The 25736-nt window shown below is 42.8% G+C and overlaps 1 protein-coding gene across 1 annotated transcript in view; it reads left to right on the top strand.

The window, feature by feature from the left end:
• The first annotated feature begins 1429 nt into the window (after positions 1 to 1429).
• The window catches only part of LOC144683448 (lysine-specific demethylase 9-like), a 68577-nt gene continuing 44270 nt past the window's right edge, over positions 1430 to 25736 (top strand). The window contains exons 1-2 of the mRNA XM_078546474.1: positions 1430 to 1855; positions 20399 to 21069. Coding sequence (XP_078402600.1) covers positions 1447 to 1855; positions 20399 to 21069 — 1080 coding nt within the window. The 5' untranslated portion in view covers positions 1430 to 1446. The remainder of the gene's footprint in view (positions 1856 to 20398; positions 21070 to 25736) is intronic.

Below are 25736 nucleotides of genomic sequence, written 5' to 3'. Positions count from 1 at the left end.
TCAGAGGGTTGTGCGACTTTGGAATTCTCTGCCTCAGAAGGCGGGGGAGGCGGGGGTCACTGAATATTTTTAAGGCAGGGGTAGATAGATCCTTAACAAAAACAGAATTACCTGGAAAAACTCAGCAGGTCTGGCAGCATCGGTGGAGAAGAAATCAGTTAACGTTTCGAGCCTTCATGGCCCTTCGGCAGAACTGAAGCATAGTTAGGAGGGGTGAAATATAAGCTGGTTTAAGGTGGGGGGTGCGGGGGGGGAGGAGAGAGAAGTTGAGGGGGGGGGTGGTTGTAGGGATAAGCAAGCAGTGATAGGAGCAGATAATCAAAAGATGTCACAGACAAAAGGATCAAAGAGGTGTTGAAGGTGGTGATATTTGTCTAAGAAAAGTGCTAATTAAGAATGGAAGACAGGACACTCAAAGTACAGCTCTAGTGGGGGTGGGGTGGAAAGACTAACAAGGTTTTAATTTTAGATTTAAAAATAATGGAAATAGGTGGGGAAAGAAGAATCTATATAAATTATTGAAAAAAAAAGGGGGGGGGGGGTGAGTTTAAGATCTAAAGTTGTTGAATTCAATATTCAGTCCGGAAGGCTATAAAGTGCCTAGTCGGAAGATGAGGTGCTGTTCCTCCAGTTTGCGTTGGGCTTCACTGGAACAATGCAGCAGGCCAAGGACAGACATGTGGGCAAGAAAACAGGGTGGACTGTTAAAATGGCAAGCGACAGGGAGGTTTGGGTCTTTGTTGGGCAAGGGAATCCTTTTGAATCCTTTGAGATCCTTGTTGGGCAAGGGAAATCAAAGGTCATCGGTAGATGGGAATGTGGAATTCGAAACGCAAACAGATCAGCCATGATCTTATTGAATAGCAGAGCAGGCTCGAGGGGCCGAATGGCCAACTTCTGCTCCTAGTTTGCATGTTCGTAGGGCAGCCAAGCACCTGGACACTCGCCGGACAGCCCCGCACACAAGCCACAAACCTGCCGCGCCCAATGGGCGAGCAAAGAGATGCCGGAAATCCAGGACCAAACGTGGCCCAGGAAGGCTTGACACAGTGTGGGAGGGGGGCAAGGGTGGAATTACTGGAGTCCTGGAAAATCCAGCGCTGTTGGTCACTCTGGAAGAGAATTCCAAAGATTAACCACCGTCAGAAAATAAATTTCTCCTCGCCTCCATCTTAAATGGAGGATCCCTTATTTTTAAACCATATCCCCAAAGTCTAGGTATCCTCTCAGCAGCTTCTACCACAGCAAAGCCCCCTCACCATGTCTACAGAAGGCTGGGCCTGACTCTGACTCACCCAAGATGGCGCCCGGCCGGTGCCGCGGACGCTTGAGCAGGTCGCCCCTCCTCCTCCCGGTGACGTCCCTTCCTGTGGCCGTGCGGCGGTGCACGCGCCACTCTGTCCGTCGGCCACTTCCGGCCGCTCGGGACGTCACTGCCGGTTTGCGATGGCGCAGCTCGGCCTGCTCCGCCTGAAGGCGCCGAACAAGGAGCCGCGGGAGAGGGAGCCCGGACCCGGACCCAGGCCCGGGCCTAGCCCCAGCCCCAGCCCCGCCGCCAAGCGCCGGAAAACCCAACACCACGGCCTCAGCCTCCGGCCTCCCGCCGCCACCTCGGCCTCGGGCCCCGCGCTCCGTTACCCGGCCCCCGCCCCCCTCCACTCAGTGCGGCCGCGGCCGCCGCCGCCCTCAGCGCCGGCCCCCGGCCCCGGGCCTCCACCCGGCCCCACCGCCGCCACCACCACCACCACTGCACTCCCCAAGACCAAGAGCCCGAAGGAGAAACACCTGCACCGAGACAAGGAGAAGAAACACCGGCCGCGGAAGGAAAACAGCGCCTGCCGGCCGCTGCCGAAAGGTAATGGAGGAGGGGTCCAGTCCCGGGGGTGCGAGGGGGGCGGGTGTGTTCTAGTCCCCAAGCATTTGGCTGGGTGGGCGTGTTCCAGTCCCGGGGGTGCGAGGGGGGTGGGGGGGTGTGTGTTCCAGTCCCCGAGCATTTGTGGTGTGGGGGGGTGGGGGTGTTCCCATCGCCGACCATTTGGCTGGGGCGGGGTGGGTGTTCCAGTCCCGGGGGTGCGAGGAGGGGTGGGGGGGGGGCGGTTGTGTGTTCCAGTCCCGGGGGTGCGGGGGGGGGGGGTGTGTTCCAGTCCCCGAGCTTTGGAGGAGTGGGGGGGTGGAGATGTGTTCCAGTCTCCGAGCATTTCGGAGTGGGGGGGTGGGTGGGGGTGTGTGTTCCCGTCCCCGAGCTTTGGAGGGGGGGGTGCTCCAGTCTCCGAGCTTTGGAGGAGGGGGGGGGGTGTGTCTGTGTGTTCAGTCCCCAAGTATTTCGGAGGGGGGAAGGTGGGGGTGTGTGTTCCAGTCCCCGAGCTTTGGTAGGGGGGTGTTGTGTCCTAGTCTCCGAGCTTTGGGAGGGGATGTATTGTGTTCCAGTCTCCGAGCTTTGGTAGGGAGTGTTGTGTTCCAGTCCCTGAGCTTTGGGAGTTGGGGTGCAGTTCAGTCCCAGAGCTTTGTGGCAGCGGCTCCCTTGAGTTGGGGTTGAACCCACATCCTTGTGACCTTGAGGAGTGAGTGCTGCGCAATGGCTAACACCATAAACCAAAGATCAGATTGACAATTTCGGGGAACTTTCGAAGTTCAGAAATGTTACTCCTAAACTAAGACCCTCTTAAGCTGAAAGTTAGTCATTTGTTTGCTGTGAGATCTTACTGTGTAAAGTTGGCTGCCATATTTGCCTACATAACATTGACCAAACATGAAAGGTAATTCATTGGCTGTGAAGCACTTTGAGATGCTCTAAGCACAGCGTAGATATGTGTTGTTTCCTTCCTCAATTACACTGCATTGTGTCAGGGCCTTGTCCGGTCTGAGACCTAAGTTTGTGTAGGTAGCAACTATTGGTCATTCTGTTGCTTCATATCCAGGGAGGGCTTAACAGTTATGACCTTCAGTTTATTGAAAAAAAATCTGCTATTGTTTACTGTAAAATCCTGTATGTAGTATGCGATAAGTTGTCTTGCTGCGAATAGAACAGGAAATGTTTGATGTTTGGTTGTGTGTTTCATTGAATGGATTTATATATTAAAACAATTATGGTTGACATTGTTCAAGGTTGGAGTCGGGTTGTTGAATAATGATTGTGGATTGAAGATTCTTTTTGTTCAGATTAGGACTGTGTTTAGATTAACTGGGTGAGTGCAGAAACCCTAAACCCATTGATTAGTTATGACACTGTGGGATATTAACTGTCTCATTTTGTTTTCTATTTTTTCTTTCATGGAATGTGGGCATCGATGGTGAGGGCAGCATTTGTTGCTGAGCCCTAATTATTCTTGAGAAGGTGGATGGCCTTCTTGAACTGCTGCAGTCCAGGATTTTGACCCAGCAACAGTAAAGGAAAGGCGGGATGATTCCAAGTCAGGGGGGATCTTGCAGGTGGTGGTGTTCCCATGCTGACCTTTTCCTTCTAGTTGGTAGAGGTCGTGAGTTTGGAAGGTGCTGTCAAAGGAGCCTTGGTGAGCTGCTGCAGTGCACCTTGTAGATGGTACACACTGCTGCAATTGTGTTAACTGTGGAGGAAGCAAACATTTAAGGTGGTGGATGAGGTGCCAGTCAAGCGGGCTGCCTTGTCCTAGATGGTGTCAAGCTTCTTGTGTGTTGGAGCTGCACTCATCCAAGCAAGTGGAGAGTATTCCATCACACTTCTGACTTGTGCCTTGTAGTTAGAGGACTGGCTTTGGAGAGTCAAGAGGTGAATTATCCACTGCAGAATTCCCAGCCTCTGGCCTACCCTCGTAGCTGCAGTATTTTTATGGCTGGTCCAGTTCAGTTTCTGGTCAATGATAACCACCAGGATGTGAATAGTGAGGGATTCAGTGATGGTAATGCCATTGAATGTCATGGGCATATGGTTAGATTCTGTCTTGTTGGAGATGGTCATTGCCTGGCACATGTGTGGCACAAATGTCACTGTTCTGTGAAACAACAATTTGTGTTGAGTGTAACATCTGAAAAGATAATTAACTATAGGGGCAGTTTGCAATGGTTATCATACCATTCCCAGTCATTAAAAATGCATGAAGAAGGAACTTCCATTTATATAACAGTAAAATACTGCAGCTGCTGGAAATCTGAAACAAAAACAAAAAGTGCTAGATAAACTCAGCAGGTCTGACAGCACTTTGTGGAGAGAAAGACAGAGTTAACGTTTCGAGTTTCGAAATGTTACTTCCATTTATATAGTGTCTTTCTCAATATCAGGATGACAAAAGTGCCTTACCTCTAACAATCCCTTTGCATCTGTTTGAACCTATTACATTTCTAACTTTACCAAATTCTGATAAAAAGCCGCAGAGCAGAAAACAAGAATTCCGTTTCTCTCTGCACAGATGCTGTCAGGCCTGATGAGTATTTCCAGCATTTTCTGTTTCAATTTCAGTGCTTTTGAAGTGTGTTAATGGTTATGATTTAGAAAACACAACATTCACTTTACGCACAGCAATTTCCCCACAAACAGCAGTGTGTTAATGATCAGATAATCTGATACAGTGAGAGCAAACTGCCTTCACATGTTTGTCTGAAATATGACATTTTGACAACAGGTAGAAAACATGGGTGCTGCTGGTGGCAGTTTTCTACTGCCGAGAGAGAAACAATGCTACCTGGTCACATTCCTCCCCACCTCTCCACTGCCTCTTTTGGTGGACATTGAAGTTCTGTTAGTTTTAACTTTTGCTTGACTGGATGTCAAGCAAATATGTAACGACTCACCACAACCTTAGGACATTCCTAAGTGACGAGCAATGACTTCCAAAAGTTTGACACGTTAATATTAGGGGTTGGTTTGACCTGGCTGCTGAGGTTGCCAGTAGTCACAGGGCCACGATCCAAATGGGTTATCAGATGCTTGACAAGTGTAGTCTCAGCACTTGTGCTGCCTGTCAGATTTGCTAGAACCTGATCACTCTTGGTCTGAATGCTTACTGAAATACCAGCAGCAACATTATGGTGGTTATGGTACAAGGCTTGCAGCCCAGGAGCTGAGTGTTCAAAGTGACAAGCACTGAATTCATAAACCTGGTCATTTGTGACTGGTAGCAGAAACTGTCAATGAAAGCTTCCACATTATCATAAGAACCCAACTAGTTCACTATCCTTCAGGGAGAGAAATCTGCTGCCCTTGCCTGCCCGAGCATACTTGTGACTTCAGCAGACATGATTGACCTTTGGGTGGGCTAAATAAACCTGTCATTGACGGTTAAAGTGGAAGGCCTAACACTGCCATTCCAGGCCAATTAATTACTGTTAATTGTGGGGAGGCGATGGCACAATGGTTTGTCGCTGGACTAGTAATCCAGAGACCCAGGGTAATACTCTGGGGATCCAGGTTCGAATCCCCAGAGTATTCAATAATAAAGATCTGGAATTAAAAGTCTAATGATGACCATGAAACTATTGCCGGTTGTTGTAAAAACCCATCTGGTTCACTAATGTCCTTTAGGGAAGGAAATCTGCCGTCCTTACCTGGTCTGGCCTACATGTGACTCTGGACCCATAGCAATGTGGTTGACTCTTAAATGCCCACTTGCTCTTAAACAAGAGCAATTAGGGATGGGCAATAAATGCTGGCCCAGCCAGCGATGCCCATATCCCATGAATGAATTAAAAGAAAAAGCCTTGCCGGCAACATCTATGTTCCAAGAGCTTTAAAACTAAAGTACACTACTGCTATGCTGATATAGTCATTATGGAACACAAGGAGGCCATTTGGCCCATCAAGTCCATAGCAGTGCAGTGAAGTTGGTTCCTTTGTTCCTTGAACCTCTGCTCATCCCAATGCTTTGATATCTTTACGCCATCTGGGTTAACGTCCAACCATGTATCTGCTCCATCACCCAGACTGCCTACTCCCACCTCTGTATTATCACCCATTTCTGCCCCATCTCAGCTCACCTGCTGAAAACCTCATCCATGCTTTTGTTACCTCTAGATTTGACTATTTCAATGTTCTCCTGGCCAGCCTCCCAATCATAAACATGCTCATCCAAAACTTTGCCATATCCTAACTCTCGCTGTATTGTTCCCCGTCACCCCTGATCTATATTCTGTTTGTATGTCAATGCCTCAATTTAAATATTCTCAACCTTGTTTGTCCCTCCCTATTTCTGTAATCTCTTCCAGTCCTATAACCCTCTTTTTATTCTTTCACAGGATATGGATGGCATTGCTCATCCCTAATTGCCCTTGAGAAGGTGGTGGTGAGCTGCCTTCTTGAACCGCTGCAGTCCATGTAGGTACACTCTCACGGCTGTTAGGGAGGGAATTCCAGGAATTTGACCCAGAAATCCTCTCTGTACTCGTCCACTTATGACCACCTGCGCACTCCCAATTTTAATCTCTCTACCATTGATGGCCATGCCTTCAGCTAAGCCCTAAAATTCCATTCAGAAACCTTTCCTTTAAGTCACTCTTTAAAACATTGCCTCTTTGACCAAACTTTACTTTCTGTTGTAATGCTTCCTTAAATAGCTTAGTGTTAAACTTTGTTTAGTAACACTCCTGTGGGCTAGCTTGGGATGTTTTTCGATGTTAAGAGTGCGCTATACTGTAAACAAAAGTTGTTGACTCATCTGAAAGATGGTATGTCTGACAGTGCAGCATGTCCACACTGGGAGTGCCTGGATTTTTTGTGCAGTTCTTTGGATGGGACTTGAACCCTCATTGTGCAAATTCCCTGGCAGCAATTTTATGCATCTTGGCTTTTGAGGGGTCAGAACTGTAACAAATTTCCTTCTAACACTGGTTTCGATGAAGGATATATCAAGGTCTTTCTTGAATCAGACCCTTACTAGCAAGCAAAGCTCTTCCTGAACTATTGAGAAAGTCCCAGTTCTTCATGTAACCCTTAAAGTGGGGAAATAATTCTATTTCCCACAAATGCAGAGCAGAAGCTGCAGAAAACTGTTACTCCTGCATCACCGTTGAACACTTACTTCATTGTATGACTTTGAAATGGGGAAGTGGTGGGGGAAGGATAAAGGAGTATCGTTATGTTATTTTGTTTTGGTCAGGCCCCCTCTAAGATGGTGCCAACCAAAAAATACCCAATACTGTGGCACAATTCTAGACTCACTTTCCAAACCTGGGCTTTGCCAGGTGAGAGCACTTGCAGTAGTGTGGTGGGCACAGATATGTTAGTGGGGGGAACAATTTGAAGCAGTGAGTTAATCCTGCTGTACAAAAAGCCAACTTGCATTTATACAGTGTTTTGTGACGCCTGCAAGTTCTTTTTTTTTGTCTTTCTCCTCGCTGTGTGTCAGTGGTGATTTGTGTATCCTGATGCCACTACATTTGCAAACAGGGATTTGACCAGGTGCTTGTGCACAGACATCCTGAGTTTGACAGTGTATGCACCACTATGAGTTAAGTCTAAAATAGACACCACCTATCAGCAGCTGTATCCTGCAATAGCCCATCTACTACTGAAACATCCAGGCAGGAGTATTCCAAATCTCTATTGGGCACCAATCTGTTCACCAATCTCCCTTAACTTCAGCTGATCCTGTCCTGCTAACTGGCGCTCGCTGAACTAGATAAACCGGGCTTGTATTACCTGGAATATAGAATTTAGAGGGTGACTTGGTTGGGTATTTTTAGTATTTTGAAAGGAATTGATAGGAGATAGGTAGAGAGAAACATTTTCTGCTGGTGAGGGAGCCTAGGACAAGAGGACAGAACCTTCAATTCAGAGCCATACCATTTAGGAGAGAAGTTTGAAAGCGCATCTTCACACAGAAGATGGTAGACGTGCAGGACACTCTCCCACAAATAACAGTAATTGCTATGACTCAATTAATTTAAAATCTGAGATTTACGGAAATGTGCTAGCCAAGTGTATTCAGGTGTAAAACTAAGCTAGGTGGATAGAACCAGGATACAGATCACTCATGGTCTCGCTGAATGGCCTATTCTGCTTCTATTTGGTTTCCAGTCTCCCAATGCCTGAAATTATAAATCCTGAACCTGTGTTTAAATCCATCTTTAGCCTACCCTTCCCATCTCTGTAACCAGCTCCATCCATATATCCCTCTTAAGATCTGTATATTTCTTTGACCTTTTGCAGCCCCCCCACCCCAAACCACATCCCCACCATTGGACACTGTGCCTTCAGCTGTCTAGGCTCCATGGCCTGGGATTTTCTCCCTAAACTACTTTGCCTCTACCTCTTTAACATTCTGCTTAAAACCCAACTCTGACCAACTTTTTGTTGCTCCTCCTTTGGCTCAATATTCATTTTTATCTGATTTACGCTTCAGTGAAACAGTAAGGGAGATTTTTCTATGATGAAGGTGCCAAATTAAATGCAAGTTTTTGTAGCACTGCCATAGTTAGAGTTCAGATCTGCCCACTGAATTCGGCTAGTTTCACAAATGTGTGCATAATTCCCCGATTAAAACAACTTTGCCTTTGCTACAAGCACCTCTAATCTCAAATTACATTCTGCCAGTTCACTGCTGCTATCAAGAGACCTGTCGGCAACTCCCATTCCAGTTTTAATTCCCTCTTCCCCTTAATCTCCACTGATTGCTTTTCCTTACTTAAGCCACTCTCTCTCACATTGTAATAGTGTAAACAGATTATCTGATTGTTAACACACTGCTGTTTGTGGGATATTACTGTGCACAAAATGGCTGCCGTGTTTCCTACATTGCAGTTCCTGAGGTTGTGAAAAACACAACAGAAATGTGGAGAGAAAAAAAGAAAAGCTTCTTAATTACAGCGATTTACCTAGTCTGGTTTCTTTGCTGGGTCTGTAATCAAATCTGTTCTTGAGAAAGTGGGGGTTGTGGAGCCTTTGTGCAGCCATGTGATATGTAATTTGTGGATTAGTATGTGGACATTGTCTATGCAGGTGGTGTAGTTGGATTGTGTGCACAAGTGATCTATGTACTGCTTAAAAATGGGAAACAGTAAAGTTTGCAATGTTAACATGCACGAAGCTCCTGTTAGAAGTTGTAGACCAGGCAAGAATATTGATTGCAATCTACCATGTATTGCAGGGCTAGCCATGGTATAACTGACTGTGAGGAGCAGAATATGGAGTTGAAAATGATTCAAATATCACAACTGAAATGGGTGTGAAGTGTTTTCCAGTTTTTATACTGCAAGTGATTTTTTAATGTAGATTGGTGTTGATAGCAAGGAGGCTTGGTTTGTGCCCGAGTGAGGTTTAACTCTTTCTCAGCTGATAGCTCTATGAATTTTGTGCTTCCTTAGCTGCTAATTTCTTTTTGCGAATCCAGGTCCTACACGGTGTGGTTTAAAATCAGCTCGTGTATTTGGAGTAGATTCTGATTGGTTTTGTATCAGATGTGCATTTATTTTTGAAACAACCTACACTGCCTCATATCTTTGGTGTTTTGCTGGTATTTTTCATTTTCAGGAACTAAACTTACCCTTCTCGCCTATGTTTTCAACAAGCTGCATTATGTTTACACTCCAAAGTTCAAGGGACTATTTAAAGTAGGTGCCAGTCACTTTGTGGTAATGATCATAGTAACAGTTCAGCACTTAGTCACTCTGGTTATCTGGTCAAAGTCTACCACGCTTGAAACATTGGTAATAGTGTTCAAGTACCAGAAATAAACTTTATATTTTTGGCATTCAATTCAACTTGCTGTGTTGAGGTAACAAGATTCCAGAGTGTCGTTACTTATGGAAAAAGTTCTCTGCCGTCTGACTGGATGCTGAGAGGCAACAAGTGCAGCAAAGACAGCAAAACTTACATTTATAAAATAAATAGATTTGCATTTATATGGTGCCTTTCACAACCTCAGGATGTCCCAAAGCTTTCTATAACCAGTGAAAACCTTTTGAAATGTCACTGTTATGATTTAGGAAACCCTGCAGCCAAATTGCACATAGCAAGATCCTACAATCAGCAATGTGATAGTGATTCGATAATTTATTTCAGTAATGTTGATTGTAGATGAATATTGCCCTAGGACAACAGTGGAAACTTCCTTGCTCCTCTTCAAATAGTGCCATGGGATCTTTTACTTCCACCTGACAGAGCAGATGGTGCTTAGATCTAATGTCTCATCTGAAAGGCGGCACTTCTGACAGTGCAGTGTTCCCTCGGTACCGCACTGGGTTGTCAGCCTCGATTTTTGTTCTCAAGTCTCTGGAGTCGGATTTGAACCCACAGCCTTCTGACTCAGTGGGGAGAGTGCTACCAATTCAGCCGTTGCTGACTTTGGCGCCTGTATCATAGTAAAATGCCCCAAGGCACTTCACAGGAGTATTATCAAACAAAATTTGACACTGGGCCACATAAATAGCAGGAGAGGTGACCAAAAGCTACAGATGTTGAGGGAGGGAATTCCAGAGCTCAGGGCCTGGGGACTGAAAACTTGGCCACCAGTTTTGGAACGATGAAAATCTGGGATGTGCAAAGGGCCAGAATTGGAGGAGTGCAGAGATCTGAGGCTTGATGGACTCGGGGTTGGTGGGGGGGGCGAGGTAATTGTTGAGAGTTTTCCATGCAGGGTAGGCTGCGCACGTTTAATTGGAATCAAATTATGGTTGTGGCCAAGGTTTCGATATTATAACCACACGAGCTATCGGATTGAAACCACAATGTTCCTGTGATGAGGACATTATCATATTTAACACACAGGTGACAATGGAACTCTCATTTATAAACACCCAAACCTTTTAAGGGTTCATTATGCAATAGAGACAGCCTTTTCTGTTTTGACAGGCAGGTATTTAGCCTTAACAAAAACAGAATTACCTGGAAAAACTCAGCAGGTCTGGCAGCATCGGTGGAGAAGATAAGAGTCGACGTTTCGAGTCCACATGACCCTTCAACAGAACTGATTGAGTTCTGTTGAAGGGTCATGTGGACTCGAAACGTCGACTCTTTTCTTCTGCACCAATGCTGCCAGACCTGCTGAGTTTTTCCAAGTAATTCTGTTTTTGTTTTGGATTTCCAGCATCCGCAGTAGCTTTTTGTTTGTAGGTATTTAGCCTTGATCTTCCTCTTTGTTGCAGCCCACGAATTCTGTCTGTAAGAACTGGGCCAAAGGGTGTGTATTGGAGCTGAATCCTCTGCAACTCACTGACTGTACTTTAACCAGGACCTGACATCATAAAGTCCTTTTTTTACTTTGAGATCAACAAGTTGCCTGCTTCTGTTAGTGGGTCAGAAGGAGTATGTGAAGAGTTTGGCCTTGCTGACTGTTGATTCCTGGTGTGTAAATGCATTTAAATAACCAATTCATCGCTTACAGAAATTTCTAGCTATAATCAATTCAATTGAAGCTAATATAACATTTGAATAATGCATTGTACACTCTTTTTGTACTGTTAATTAGCGTGTCCCTGGTAATGAGGGGATTTAAAAACCTTCCATCTGTTAATGGGCAATGCTGAATAGGAGTGCAGCTCCTTAAACTGCATAGTACTTTGTAAATTTCTGCGCTCAAGTGAAAATGTTTTCATACCACAGATCTAATGTAACATCAGTTTGGGTTTTTGAGGTTGATGTAATCATGTCAGTTGGAGCCATTTTATAGAGCAAACACTTGCCTGTCAAAACTCCGAGTGTTTGCCTGCACCCTTAAAAGGTTGGAAGCTCAAAACATGAGATCAATGTAGCTGCATTGTTGCAAACTATTAAACATGACAGTGACCTTGTTACAGGGACATAGTGGAACTTGGCCAGGTTATTGGTGGTTTGGCTAAGATGCAATGCAACAACTTGCTAAAGCTTCTTCGACAGCACCTCTCAAACCTGTGACCTCTGCCATTTAGACGCAATGGGCACATGTGATCACCAAACCAGCTCCAGGTTCCCCAGCATACCTCTCATCATTCTGATTTGGAAATATATCACAGTTCCTTCAGTGCCACTGGGTCAAAATCCAGCAACTGTCTAGCAGAGTACCTTCACCACACAGACTGCAGCTGTTCAAGCAGACAGCCCATCACCACCTTCTCAAAGGCAATTACACAATAATTGGCCTTGCCAGTGAAACCCACATTCTATGAATGAATAAGAAAAGATATTCAGACTTGGCTAACTGTCAAAGCTGATATCCAACGCATTTGCAAACCATAATGCGGGTGTATTTTGTACATTGAGATTTTGCACAGCGTTCCCAGGATATGGCAGAAAAATTTACCTTTTCTTTCAGACCTGAGATCTGGCCTGAGCCACCTGCCTGTTCCCACCACTAACCCCCTAACACCTCTTCCACCCCTTCTCCCCAAACCATCTCAGCTGCCCCAGGAAGTTAGCCAAGGGATAGATTCTATACTTAATGCAAACCATGGAGAGGCTCCTGGTGCCCTATGCTTCATTCTGCCTGACAGCTGAGAAAGTTATCAGTAACCAGCTGGTGCTGGCAAGCACATGCTGCTGTTTAAAATTCTGAATGTTGAGTGCCAGTGAGCAGGATGCATATTTACAGTAGCATCAGCTTTATGTTTGACTATAGACTGCACTAAACTAGCACTGAATTATCCTGCTCCTCAGAAAAATCTTGCCCTTTGTGAAGAGTTAGATATATCAATGGTTTTCACTCAATCCTGAAAAGCGTTCAAGATGTTTCAACATCCTTAATCTCAAAGGTTCATTGATATTTCATATTGAACATATTTTCCTTTGTTCATACAAGATTCATTCTGCACAGTGCAAAAATTAAAAAAAACAGAGCAGCCAAGCCATAACAATTCAAATGTGAAGGTTTTTGACAGGATTTTAGTGCAGTTGTGCCCCAAAATAAAATCAATGTGAATGTAAGGAATGTTGCTTGTGCTCGTGACCGATACTCATTGCACAATATGTGATTATCCAGGCTTTGAAATGCATCCAAATTTCACTAACTCTGACCTTTCAGAAGCAGAAGTACTGGCTTGTGTGAGAAGAATGGGATGGCCTCCAAGATTCAGTCTCTAAGTGCTGGTTTCTTTTCAGGCTATTAGCTTTTGGTAACTGCAGTAATCTGGAAAGAATGTGAACCCTGCATTTTCAGCATCCTCTCTAAAAGAACGCACTTGTCGTTTTGCAGGGAGAGGCATTGAGGACAGGAGCTGAGACTGGGCGAGTATATAGTATGCTCCAGGATTCAGTAATCACAGCACTCAAATGTGGCAGCCTTTACAGTGGTAATGTAATTGATCCTGGAGCCTATTCGATTGCAGTACATCATGTGCCCACGGTTGGAATATATGTAAAGTTGCCAGTTTATTGTGATGAATAGTGTTAAGGTTATAGCCTGGAAACCCTGATGACTCAGCCCTTTAAAAAAAATCTTTATCCTATATGCTGGGGCCATATGAACGATTGCTTATTTTTTTCTTCAAGATTTCTTGATTGTTGTGTTAAGCGCTTAAAAAAAATTGGAGCATTGCAGGCAGATTGAGTGTTCAGCTAAAAGGAATTTATACTTAACTGCTTGATTTTTTGTGGCATTGCACATGAGTCTAAACCCAAATGTAGCCTTTGGGTGAAATGGTTTAGAGAATTAGTGAATAATTGGAACAGGGCTCTCAAGTGCAAACAGGAATGTGACTAAGCCATTTAGACACTCAAGTCTGTTAGTATTTAGAGCACAAAAACAGGACATTTGGTCTAACGGGTCCATACCAGTGTTTATACTCCAACCAGCTTCCTCCCATCCATCTTCATTTAACCCCATCAACATAACCTTTGTTCCTTTTCCCCTCGCGCTTGCCTAACTTCCCCATAATTACAGCTGTACTATTGACACCAGCTACTCTTTGTGGTAGCAAGTTCCACTCTGGCTAAGGACATTTCTCCTGAGTTCATTATTGGATTTATTAGTGATCATCTTATATTTATAGAATCATAGAAAAGTTACAGCACAGAAAGAGACCACTCAGCCTATCATCTTCGCCGGCTGAAAGAACTAGCTGCCCATTCTAATCCCACCTTCCAGCACCCAGTCCGTAGCCTTGCAGATTACAGCACTTCAGGTGCAGATCCAGGTATCTTTTAAATGAGTTGAGGGTTTCTGCCTCAACCACCAATTTGGGCAGAGTGTTCCAGGCACCTACCCCATCCTCTGAATGAAAAAGTTTTTCCTCATGTCCCCATAATTCTGTGCCCCCCTGGTAATTGACCTCTCCAGTAGGGGAAGCAAGTCTTTCCTGTCTACTCTATCTAGGCCCCTCATAATTTTGTACACCTCAATCAAGTCACCTCTCAGCCTCCTCTGCTCTAAGGAAAACAACTCTAACCTACCTAATCTTTTCTCATAGCTACAATTTTCAAGCCCTGGCAACATTCTTGTAAATCTCTCTCCAGAGCAGTTATGTCCTTCCAGTAACGTGACCAGAACTGTACGCAAAACTCCAGCTGTGGCCTAGCCAGCGTTTTATACAGTTCCAGCATTACATCCCTGCTTTTGTACTCTATACTTCATCCGGTAAAGAAAAGCATTCCATATGCCACCTTTATCACCTTATCTACCTGTCCTGCCACCTTCAGGGACCTGTGGACAAGGACTCTAATTTCCCCTACCTCTTTCAGTGCCCTCCCAGTTATTGAGTATTCCCTTGCTTTGTTTGCCCTCCCAAAATGCATTACCTCACTTCTCTGGATTGAATTCCATTTGCCACTTTTCCTCCTACTCAACCAAACCATCTATATCATCCTGGAGCCCATAGTTATCCTCGTCACTACTAACTACATGGCCAATTTTTGTGTCACCTTCAAATTTCCCAATCATGCCTCCTACATTTAAGCCCAAATCATTAATATATACCACAAACAGCAAGGGAACCAACTCAGTCCTTTGCGTACAGCTCTGGTCACATTACAGGAAGGACATAATTGCTCTGGAGAGAGATTTACAAGAACGTTGCCAGGGCTTGAAAATTGCAGCTATGAGAAAAGATTAGATAGGTTAGGGTTGTTTTCCTTAGAACAGAGGAGGCTGAGGGGTGACTTGATTGAGGTGTACAAAATTATGAGGGGCCTAGATAGAGTAGACAGGAAAGACTTGCTTCCCCTATTGGAGAGGTCAATTACCGGGGGGGCACAGATTTAAGGTGACTGGCAGAAGGATTAGAGGGGACATGAAAAACTTTTTCATCCAGAGGATGGGGTAGGTGCTTGGAACTCTCTGCCCAAATTTATGAATGGAAACTGCTTTCCATTTGTAAAAGCATCTGTTGATCATTGCCCTTTGTTTCCTGTCACTGAGCCAATTTTGGACCGAACTCGCCACATTCCCCTGTATCCCATGGGCTTTTACTTTTCTGACCAGTCTGCGAGTGGGACCTTGTCAAATGCCTTGCCAAAACCCATACAGACCACATCCACTGTACTACCCTCATCAATCCTCCTCGTTACTGCGTCAAAAAATTCAATTAAGTTAGTTAAATTAAGTAAGACACCATGCTGACTATCCTTGATTAACCTTTCTAATTGACAGTTTACCCTGGCTCTCAGAATTGATTCTAATAATTTATTTATTTATTTTATTCATTCGCGGGACATTGGCTTTGCTGGCCGGGCCAGCATTTATTGCCCATCCCAAAATGTCCTTGAGAAGGTGGTAGTGAGCTGCTTTCTTGAACTACTGCAACACTGTGGGTACACCCACACCCAGGGCATTGCCCTGGGTCTCTGGATTACTAGTCCAGCGACAATACCACTACACTATCGCCTCCTTGTTTGTCCACCACCGAAGTCAGACTGACCAGACTATAATTACTTGGCTATCCCTCGCACCCTTTTGAACAATGGTTCAACGTTTGTATACTCCAGTCCCCTGGTGCCTCTTCTCTATCTAGTGAGAATTAAAAAAATATCCTCAGGACACCTATTTCCTTCCTGGCTTCCTTTAGCAGCCTGGGTTACAATCCATCTAGCCCTGGTGATTTATCCACCTTCAAGGATGTCAGTCCCTCCAGTATTTCCCCCCTCATTATGCTTATTGTATCTAATATTTCATGCTGCTCCTCTTTAACTAGAATATATTCATCATCCCCCTCCTTTGTGAAGACAAAGTACTCATTAAGAACCCTATCCACACCTTCTGCATTGACACAAGTTACCATGTACATCCCTGATAGGCCCTACCCTTTCCTTATTTATCCTCTTGTTCTTAATGTACTGATAAAACATGTTTGGGTTTTCCTTGATTTTACCTGCCAATATTTTTTCATATCCTCTCTTTGGTTTCCTGATTTCCTTCTTTACTTCACCCCTGTATTTTCTATACTCCTCTAGGCTTTCTAAAGTTCATTTTTGTGACTGCCATAAGATTTCTTTTTTGGTTTATCTTATCCTGTATGCTTCTAGGTAACCAGGGGGCTCTAGATTTGGCAGTACCACCCTTTTTCTTTGTGGCAACATGTCTACCATGTAGAATCTTGCTTTTGAATGTCTCCCACTGGTCTGTCACTGATTTCCCTTCAAGTAGCTGTAACCAGTCCACTTTCACCAGATCACCCCTCAGCTTCATAAAATTTTTCTTTCCCCATTTTAGAACTTTTATTCCTGTTGTGTCTTTGTTCTTTTCCATAATTATGCTGAATTTAACTGCATTATGGCCACTATCTCAAATGGTCATCCACTGCTACTTCATCCTCTTTCCCAGCTTCATTTCCTAAGACTAAATCTAGAAGTCCCTCTTGCTGGACTTGTTGCGTGCTGGCTAAAAAAAGGCCTGTTGAATACAGATCAAGAGTTTTGTGCCCTCTATGCCCTTCACACTGTTTGTATCCCAGTTGATATTAGGATAGTTGAAGTCCCCAACTATTATTGCCCTCTTGTTTTTGCACTTAGAAATTTGCCTACATATTTGCTCTTCTATCTTCCACCCACTATTTAGGGGTATCTAGTACACTCCTAGTAGTGTGGCTGCCACTTTTTTATTTTTGAGCTCAACCCATATTGATGATTTTTATGGCCCCTAGTTCTGCAAGTGGAAGCATCTTCTCTATGCCTACCTTATGAAGCACTTTCATAACATCAGGTCACACCTCAGTCTTCTTTTCTGGACAATGAAGCTGCAGCCTGTTCAGACTTTCCTGATAGTTATTACCGCTCATCAGCCATTCAATTAGTTTGTGACTGATCTGTACCTTAATCCCATCTACCCATCTTCAGTTGGTAATTCAGTTTCCATTTTAAAGTCTCACATTCTATTCTTGGTATTCTGTTATAAACTCCTATGTCTATGTTTACAATGGAACTGCCTATGTAAAATTTTGTTATAATTGGAACTTCCCAGTGTAGGGCAGCAGCACCTCTACTGGCACAAGAGTGCAACTGCAGCATGACAAGTTTACATGGAATTTCTATTATAAATGTGACATAGGAATTTATAATTGAAGTATGACAGAATTAACATAGAGATACGTTTCTTCATATTCAAACAACTGTAAGCATTACATTTTATATGTAAACTGCAGTATTCCCTTTCAAATACAGAAGGGCATTTTAAACATTGAAATTTAAACATTGAAATATCCTTGCTTGGTCTTAAAGTTGATTGATTTGATATGCCTGCTATATATCTGCTTAAATATAGAAACTTGCCGACCTGGTAAATTCTGAATTGAAGGTGTGAGCAAATCTATATATCAGAAATCTTGTCTCTACGCGTTCTTTCTGTCTGCCGTTATCATTATAAATTGCTATGTCCATACTTATCAAGGAGATTGCCTATGTTAGCTGGTTGCACAATAATTGTGGTCTCCTTCCAGTGAAGGTACTGCAACATATTTAAGAATGTACAGTAATACATTTTGAGTGCCAAGGTGAGTTTTTGATTCAGTCAACCACGCCATGTATAGGCCAACTCGGGGAGGAGTGGTAGCGCACTTTCCTCTATGACATTAGCGAATCAGTTGAAGTTTAGGGGAAAAATCACATTTTTCCTGGTGCCAGCTCATGAAATACCAGACTTTTGAGTTCAGTTCAAAAACTAGCCATGGTGGCATTTGAACACTCAGCGTCTGGATTGCTCGTCCAGTACTTTGATCAATACGCTACTGTACTCAGGTAAAATACTGTCGTTGCTGGGAATCTGAAATAAAAACAGAAAATGCTAGTAATGCTCAGGTCACGCAGAGAGAGAGAGTTACGTAAATAGAATTCTGATGAAAGATTGAAACATTAATTGTGTTTTACTCACCACAAATGCTGCCTGACCTGAGTATTCCCAGCATTTTATTTTCTTACTACGCTATTCTACCCCTGTATCCTTGACATGACTGCAAACCTCAGGCCTTTAAATTGAGTTGCTCTGGATAGTCAGCAACACAGGGGTGTCTTGTTAGAAAAGCAATGTAGGATGTTCACCTCTGTGTGTCTTGCACTGTACTGGCATAGTTGTTTAAGAGTAGACACTGGAGGTAACAGGGATAATTTTAACTTAACTCGGTGAGCAGGAAGAATAGAACATCAGCTTTCCATCCTGCTCATTGTTACTCCTCACTGACTTCAGAAGAGTGAAATAGGAAGGATATAAAGCTAGCATGACACCTGATCCCATAGATAAAAGCAAAATACTGTGGATGCTGGAAATCTGAAACAAAAACAGAAAATGCTGGAAAAATCCAGTAGGTCAAAAAAGCACCTGTGGAGAGAAAAACAGAATTAATGTTTTGAGTCCGAATGTCCGAATCCGTCTGAAGAAGAGCCATCGGACTCGAAACATTAATTCTGTTTTTCTCCCCATAGGTGCTGTTTAACTTGCTGAGTTTTTCCAGCATTTTCTGTTTTTATGTCAAATTGTTCTTGTTGCCTACTCGTGACAGGCACTGTGGGTAATATTGATATAAACTGAGCTTGAGGGGCTTGCAATACTTCAGTCCCCAGTTAAAGCAATAATGCTTACTGGAAATTGGACTACAGTGCTGTTGACATTAAATTACATGTGATGAAAGATCTATTTGAATGAAATGATATTCTTTTGAAATACTGAGTAATACAAGGCAGAGGATGACATGGTTGTCTTCCATTTTCTCTTCTCTTTTTCCCCCCCTTCAGCCCACCACAAGTGGATATGTGATTGCACTTTGTAGTGGTGTAATTTGAGATTAATATACAAATTTCCAAGGTTTCTCCAATCCCATGCCCTGCACGTGGGAACTAAACTCTCGATAAATCCCTTTGCTAATCACGTAGATGTGATGAGCCATTTTACATTACTACTTAATACAAAATAATTCAAATGATTTGCAAGCACAGTACGTTTTTACAGTTCTTCAGGAAGCTCACTCAGCTATAATACTTCACGGGTTTGGCAGTGAGCTGGGGGGGTAGTTGCTTCTGAGGTGGTGGCTTATGAAATATGAAACGGTGTAAGCAACATGTGTCATTTATTGAATAGTGACAAATGAAATTTAATGTGGAAAATGCACATAGAACAGATGATATAAGTACTTCATGGATGTTGAAATAATTACAAATGAAGCTAGGAAAGATCTAAAGGTCTTAATAGATTCTGGAGAGTAGAAATCAACAGCATCTATAAAATATTAAAGTATGAAGTCAATCTAGTAGCATACCGGTCACAAGAAGTCCAATTATGATGGGCCAAATGGCCTGCCTTTGTTTTGCGCAGTGTGCTGTAGAGTAATGTTGAAATATCTCCTCTTGGGTTAATCTGTAGACTGCAGTCCTGAATATCAAGTCAATATTACGCCAATTCACGTCTCATGAGAGCTTCAGGCAGCCAAATACACTCCAATCTTTTGAAGCTTGATTCCAATTTTTGAAGTCTACAATGCTGGCAGTATGCACCACTGAAGGAAGCTTGTACAGACCTGTGTCTACTCAGTGTATAGTATTCCTTGATTTAAATATCTAAAATTCTCTGTTAAACTGAACAGGCATTTAACCCAAATTAAATGTGTAACAAGACTCAATACATAAATTGTTTGGCTCAATGCTTCATACAAATTCAATATAGGCTAGCTGAAGCTTATAGGTTAACAGTTTTTAATTTGCAGATTGTATGTGTTTTTCGTACCTTAGGTCAGTCAGAAATATCAACCTAGGTTAATAAATTTAACCTTAAGCAAAATGTGCTTTCATCATAGTAAGCATTCCTGCTATGTAAAAAAAAAGTTTAAAGAATATTGAACAACTGAGTATTCCCAACTTAATGGGATGATTTTTTAAAACTTAATCCTTTGCAGTAAAATTGTTCATTGTTTATGTTGCATCATAATAGGTTAGATAACACCATATAAGGTGGACTAATTTCACAGGGCATGTTAACATAATGAGGTCATTCCTATGTTGTTACTGATCCTGCCTTTTCATAACCTTGAGGAAGACATGAGGTATTGAGTTTGGCTGAGTTGTACAGTATAGATTTATTGCAATATTGGAATTTGTTCCCCATCACAGGTGGTTCCGATGAAAATGGGAAAAGCCGGAGACCGGATGAATACTTGGGCAAAAAAACAAAGAAAAAGAAGAAAAAGAAACATCGGGAAGGTGAGCGACCAAGGAGGCTAAAAATGTACAACAAAGAAGTGCAGACGACATGTGCAGGGATCACTCACATTGACCTGGACGCTTTGGGGCACGGTTCTTCTGATGAGTCAAGTGTAATCAACAAAGCCTCCGTTGAACATATTGAACAGCTTGGCAGGCTGGATCTAAAAATGAGCCATTGTACCATCCCTTCAGGCGCACAGTTACCATACTTGTCACACAGAGACCACTGTGTACGGAAGGGACTCTTGCGGACAGGTTCCTCTAAATTCGCTCACTTCATTCACGTGGAGCATCAACCAAATGGTGGTGCGCCAGTGCTCCACGCGTACATGGATGAACTCTCTTTCTTGTCTCCTATGGAGATGGAGAGGTTTGCTGAAGAATTTCTTGCTTTGACTTTCAGTGAAAATGAGAAGAGTGCGGCACACTATGTAATGGCCATCGTACATGGAGCTGCAGCTTACCTGCCAGACTTTTTAGATTACTTTGCTTTTAACTTCCCCAACACTCCAGTAAAAATGGAAATATTGGGGAAGAAGGATATAGAAACTACGACCATCTCGAACTTTCGTGCTCAGGTAAGAATTCATGCTTTCTGCCTTTTTTGCTATTTATAAAAAGATAAGTGAAATTAAAAAGTCTTAGGAACTGATACTTGGGAATCTAGAACATGACCGCGTGTTAAAACAAGGTTATAGAAATATCTTTTCACCAACAAGTAATTTTAAAAAACCCATTTTGTCAATTACAAATTTCAACACTCCTCTCTCTAACCTCCTCAGACAGACTTTAACTTGCTCCCCTCTAATCTGCATTCCTCTGTCTCAAACGGTCAGCGAGGAATGTCAGCCAATACCCTGCGGAATGGAAAGCACACAGCTAGTACACACTCCAAATGCTTGGTGTCTGCTGCAGAGATGGGAACCCCAATACTTGTCTTGGTCACAGATGAGCTTCAGATAATGCAAACATCCCAAAACTCAAATGCACCAGATATGCATCAAAACGTTTCTGAGGGGGAATTACCCCTTGAACCTTTCGGAACTGTGGATTGAATCCGCCTTTCAAAGCTGAATATAGTTTATCGAATCTGTAGCCCTTGCCAACTCCACAACAGGTATTTTTGGCAAGCGATGAGGTAATGTAGAGGCCAACATCACCTGAGTGTTAACCTTGGGAGGCCCACAGTTTGCTGTAGCATTCTAATAGCTATCACAAGACAGAAAGAGGGGAGGTTGACTCCAAGTTGTACAAGGTACCTAGTTTGAGGCAAAATGCTGGGGGCTACAGGGTTTTGGTGGAGTGGGTGTGCAGTTCAATGAATGCAAGGCGAGATGGTAATAGTAATCAGCCAAAGTCTTGTAAAGGGCAGAAATCCACCACTAACTAGAACACAAGGGCACATACCCACCTATTTCCGGGGCGGTGTACCAACCCCAACCCCACCATCCCTCAGAAGCTCTGGCCCAAGATTAATCCACACACTCCTCCCTTGCTCCCAGTTATTTTTATCACCTAATTGTATTTTTAAGTGTATATTACTAGGAATGTACAGGTCCAGAAAATACCATTGGATTCCATCTACAGTTTCCTGGCTTTTAATGTGTCTTAAACTGAATGAATCCTTTTGCCCTATCTCAACACTTACAGGCCTCTGCTATCTCACCGGGCAGTGCCCTGTGTTATGATCTGGCTAGGGACACTTAACATTTAAAAATAAATCCAGATGCCAAATTTTAACCAATAGAATGAAACACAAGAATTCTCTTAAACGGCACATCAATCTTAAAGCTATTTACTTCTGTAGTGACCACCCATAAGTATGCCACAGACCCCTGCAAAAATTCTCCTTAGTTCCAGCTATTCTCAGAGTGAAGCTCTCATTTACTACCTCTTGACTGTGGATGCCTCAGTCCCTTGTTCTGGTTACTTTCCGAATACTTCCAAACTAATTTTGTTCTTTGCCACAAGACTGTGTGGGGAAACCACTGTAGATTCTTCCATTAGTTTCAAACTAGGCAATCTTCTAGCTTCTGTTCCCTCACAAAATTCAAACTGAGATTAAGCCTCACCTACATACCAAATGGTGGGTGATGAAGTTAGTTTTTTATGCTGCTTACAGTGCAGGTCTATCTAACTGTCATTTACTTGGGCTATCTTGTCTGTGAGCTACAAGTCACACAAGTTCCAAACTGCAACCAAATCTCGGCAAAAACACCCCGATAAATTGAAACTGGAAAATTCCTCTAAACTCTACGATCTCCATAATGGTATGGTCTGCTCTGTGCTGTCCTCAAACCGACCTTTAGATTAATTGTCCCTCGTTTACAACTTCTTCTCTGATCTCATGATGTAAATGGGTTTTACAACCTTCCTGGGCTCACAATGATTTTAAACTAGCTCTAACTCCCAAAACAAAAACAAGGATTGCAGACATCACATCACCAGTTCTTTAGCTAAATTAGCCTGCCTGTTTTTTCACAGAAATGAGTGTTATCAACTGATCCACAGTGCACAGCCAGCCACAGCTGACACTCCAATATTAAAATGTGTTGCCTGTAGATTTTAAAAATGATGGGGTACCAGTAGTAAACAATCACTGTAACCCATAAGTAACTTTATCTATTTAACTGACCTTGAAGTGAAAATGGCACAGAAGGAAAACTCAATGCCTTATTGCAGAGTTCTGTTATGACAGAAGTTGCAAGAAATTTGAACTCCCATGCACACTGCCCTTTTGTCAGAAACACTAATGGCTTGTTCTAATACAGTAGTGGCTTTTCAGAAGATTCAATAAAGCATTTGTGTTCATTTTAGAGTTTAACCTAATGGGTTCCTTTGTAGGAGCTGCTCCTGAATTAGTACTGCTGAATAAACGAGGAAGCTGGAAGAAAGCCAAAGAGACTGAGTAAGCGAGTGGTTATAAATATTTGCTGAAAGTCTCACATAGAGGCTGTAACTCAGCTGTCTGACTGTGTCCTCAGGTGACGCTGTTCCTGATTCAGGGCAAAATCTTGGCAGTATATGGTTGTCATAAAAGGAAAACAGCTTACATTTGTTTGAAAATTCCTGCCTTATCCTTTAAACAAACTCGTACAACTAGAGACATTAATTGGTTCGATATTCACGTCATTTATTACTGACAAAACGATAACCTTAAAAGCGTGATCTAATCGGAGCGAAGTGTTACACTTACATTTTATATATGTGGCCAACTGTTTGATCAGCAAAATACTAGGTAATGCATCATGCAAAGGGGTCCTCTGCCTTTTTGAAACAGTACTTTACCCAATGTCAACTCAACCATGATTGGTTGATAGCAGATGTGACTGTATCTTGAGGTAACCAGCACACAGCCAGTGTACGAGTCAGCACATGCGTTTTGCTCCCGCATACCAGTGCACCTTCACTCGCCATTAAGGGATGGTGCACAGCTCAAATAAATCACTGGAAGGAAGTGGCAATGGCAGGCTTCCTCATTCGAAACACTCTCCAGTGTGGCTGTGGAAAATACAGTGGGACATTTGCTTGCTACTGCTGAGTATTTCCAGCATTTTCTGTTTTATTTCAGATTTCCAATATCCAAAGTATCTCCACTTTTCAATAGTAATATTTAATTGTACCAAATTAAATCCATCTTCAGTTCATCTGAGTCTTAACTCAACAATCTATCAATAAGTGTCCATAATGGGTTATATTTCAATCTGAGATGTAAAGTTATATAAATTGAGCCAATTTTCGATACATAAAATCTTGAGTGTAAGTGCATCTAAAGATCTGTAATAAAAGGATATTTTGTGTCTGAAAATATGATCTGAGATGACTCTTCATGCAGTACTTGATATATTGGTAATTATCCATTTTCAGATGAAATAGCCTGTAAGATCTTGACTGCTTTTATGATTTGGGATCGTTCCATTACTCTGCTTTCCTTTCAGGTTGTCAGAATAATACTAATTATCAGCAACTCCTAATCCATAATCAATTGTACATCGTAAATTATTCCCTCAGACTGATGCTGTTCTAAGGCAGTTTTTCAATTTTAGCTACTGCTGAAGAGATTATTTCTTTATCTTCTGAAGGATTTATTTGATTTAAAAGAATTTTTTTTAAAAAGCAATAACTGTCTAAAAGATTAATAAATGCCCAAAACAAAAAGATTCAAGTATTACAACTCTACTACTGAAGTGATCTGACTGGTCACACCCACATCTCCCTGTCTGCTGCAGAGACAGAATTATAACATTGCCTTTCAAACCACCTTTATAAAAATAACCCAGAATTTATTAGCGACAATCCAGTTTAACCTGCACCAGATCTCTATGCAGTATTGCTGGTCTTTGTCACAGAAATGAGATTCTGCTTTCAGTGATGCAGCCTGGCATTTTATTCAAAGTGAGAATTTTTTTCAGGCAGGTGCTTTATTCCTCATGTCGCTAGAAACGTTATTAAATGAGGCCAGGCACATATGCAGGTATTACTAAATGTGCAACTAGCTGTACCTTTTGATGCATGGCTTCTTCCTCCTTCAGTTGGTAAATCTTTGGTTACTTTTAGCAGCTTTGATTATGACCTGTGTCGTCGTCCTCTATATAACGTCAGTAGAACATAGAAAGAGGTCAACCGCTCAGCCCCTGGAGTGTATTCTATTTTTCAGTTAGATCAGAGCAGATGTGTCCCTCTGCTCTATTTGCCCATTTTTGCTACAGATCTCTTGATACTCAATCTGTCTTGAAAATTTCAATAGTAGTGCTCCAGATGAGGGCTGATCAAAGCTCTGAACCTAAACTCTTTCATGAGATCATCCTTCATTCTTCTGAACAGCCATTGAACAGTCAGCTCTTTATCTTATTGTCACTGTGCCATAACATTTCCTGAAGTGTTTTTTTTAATTTTCATCCTTTTTGCTCAATTCTGTCTTCTGGAGTCTGTACATCAGCTTTGGTTAGCTGTGTTTTCAACTGATGATATTTTGCATGCTGGAATTTGCATCCGCCATTAACAGCCATAGCATGGCAGGTCTTACTATTGAGACTTGCTGCTAGGCTGGCACTTGGGTGCAGTACAAAGGGAATGAACTGTCGAAGGTGCCATCTTTCAGTTGAATGTTAAACTTGGGCCCCGTTTGCAATCTTAGGTGGATGTGAAAGATCCCACAGTACTGCTGCGTTTTGAAAAATATCAGGGCAGTTCTGGCTATCCTGGCCAATAATTATCCCTCAACTAAGGTCACTAAAACAATCAT

Source organism: Cetorhinus maximus, chromosome 8 (assembly GCF_964194155.1).
Source record: "Cetorhinus maximus chromosome 8, sCetMax3.hap1.1, whole genome shotgun sequence".
Lineage (NCBI taxonomy): Eukaryota > Metazoa > Chordata > Chondrichthyes > Lamniformes > Cetorhinidae > Cetorhinus > Cetorhinus maximus.
The sequence above is the reverse complement of the archived record's forward strand: the minus strand, read 5'-3'. Positions and strand labels throughout refer to the sequence as shown.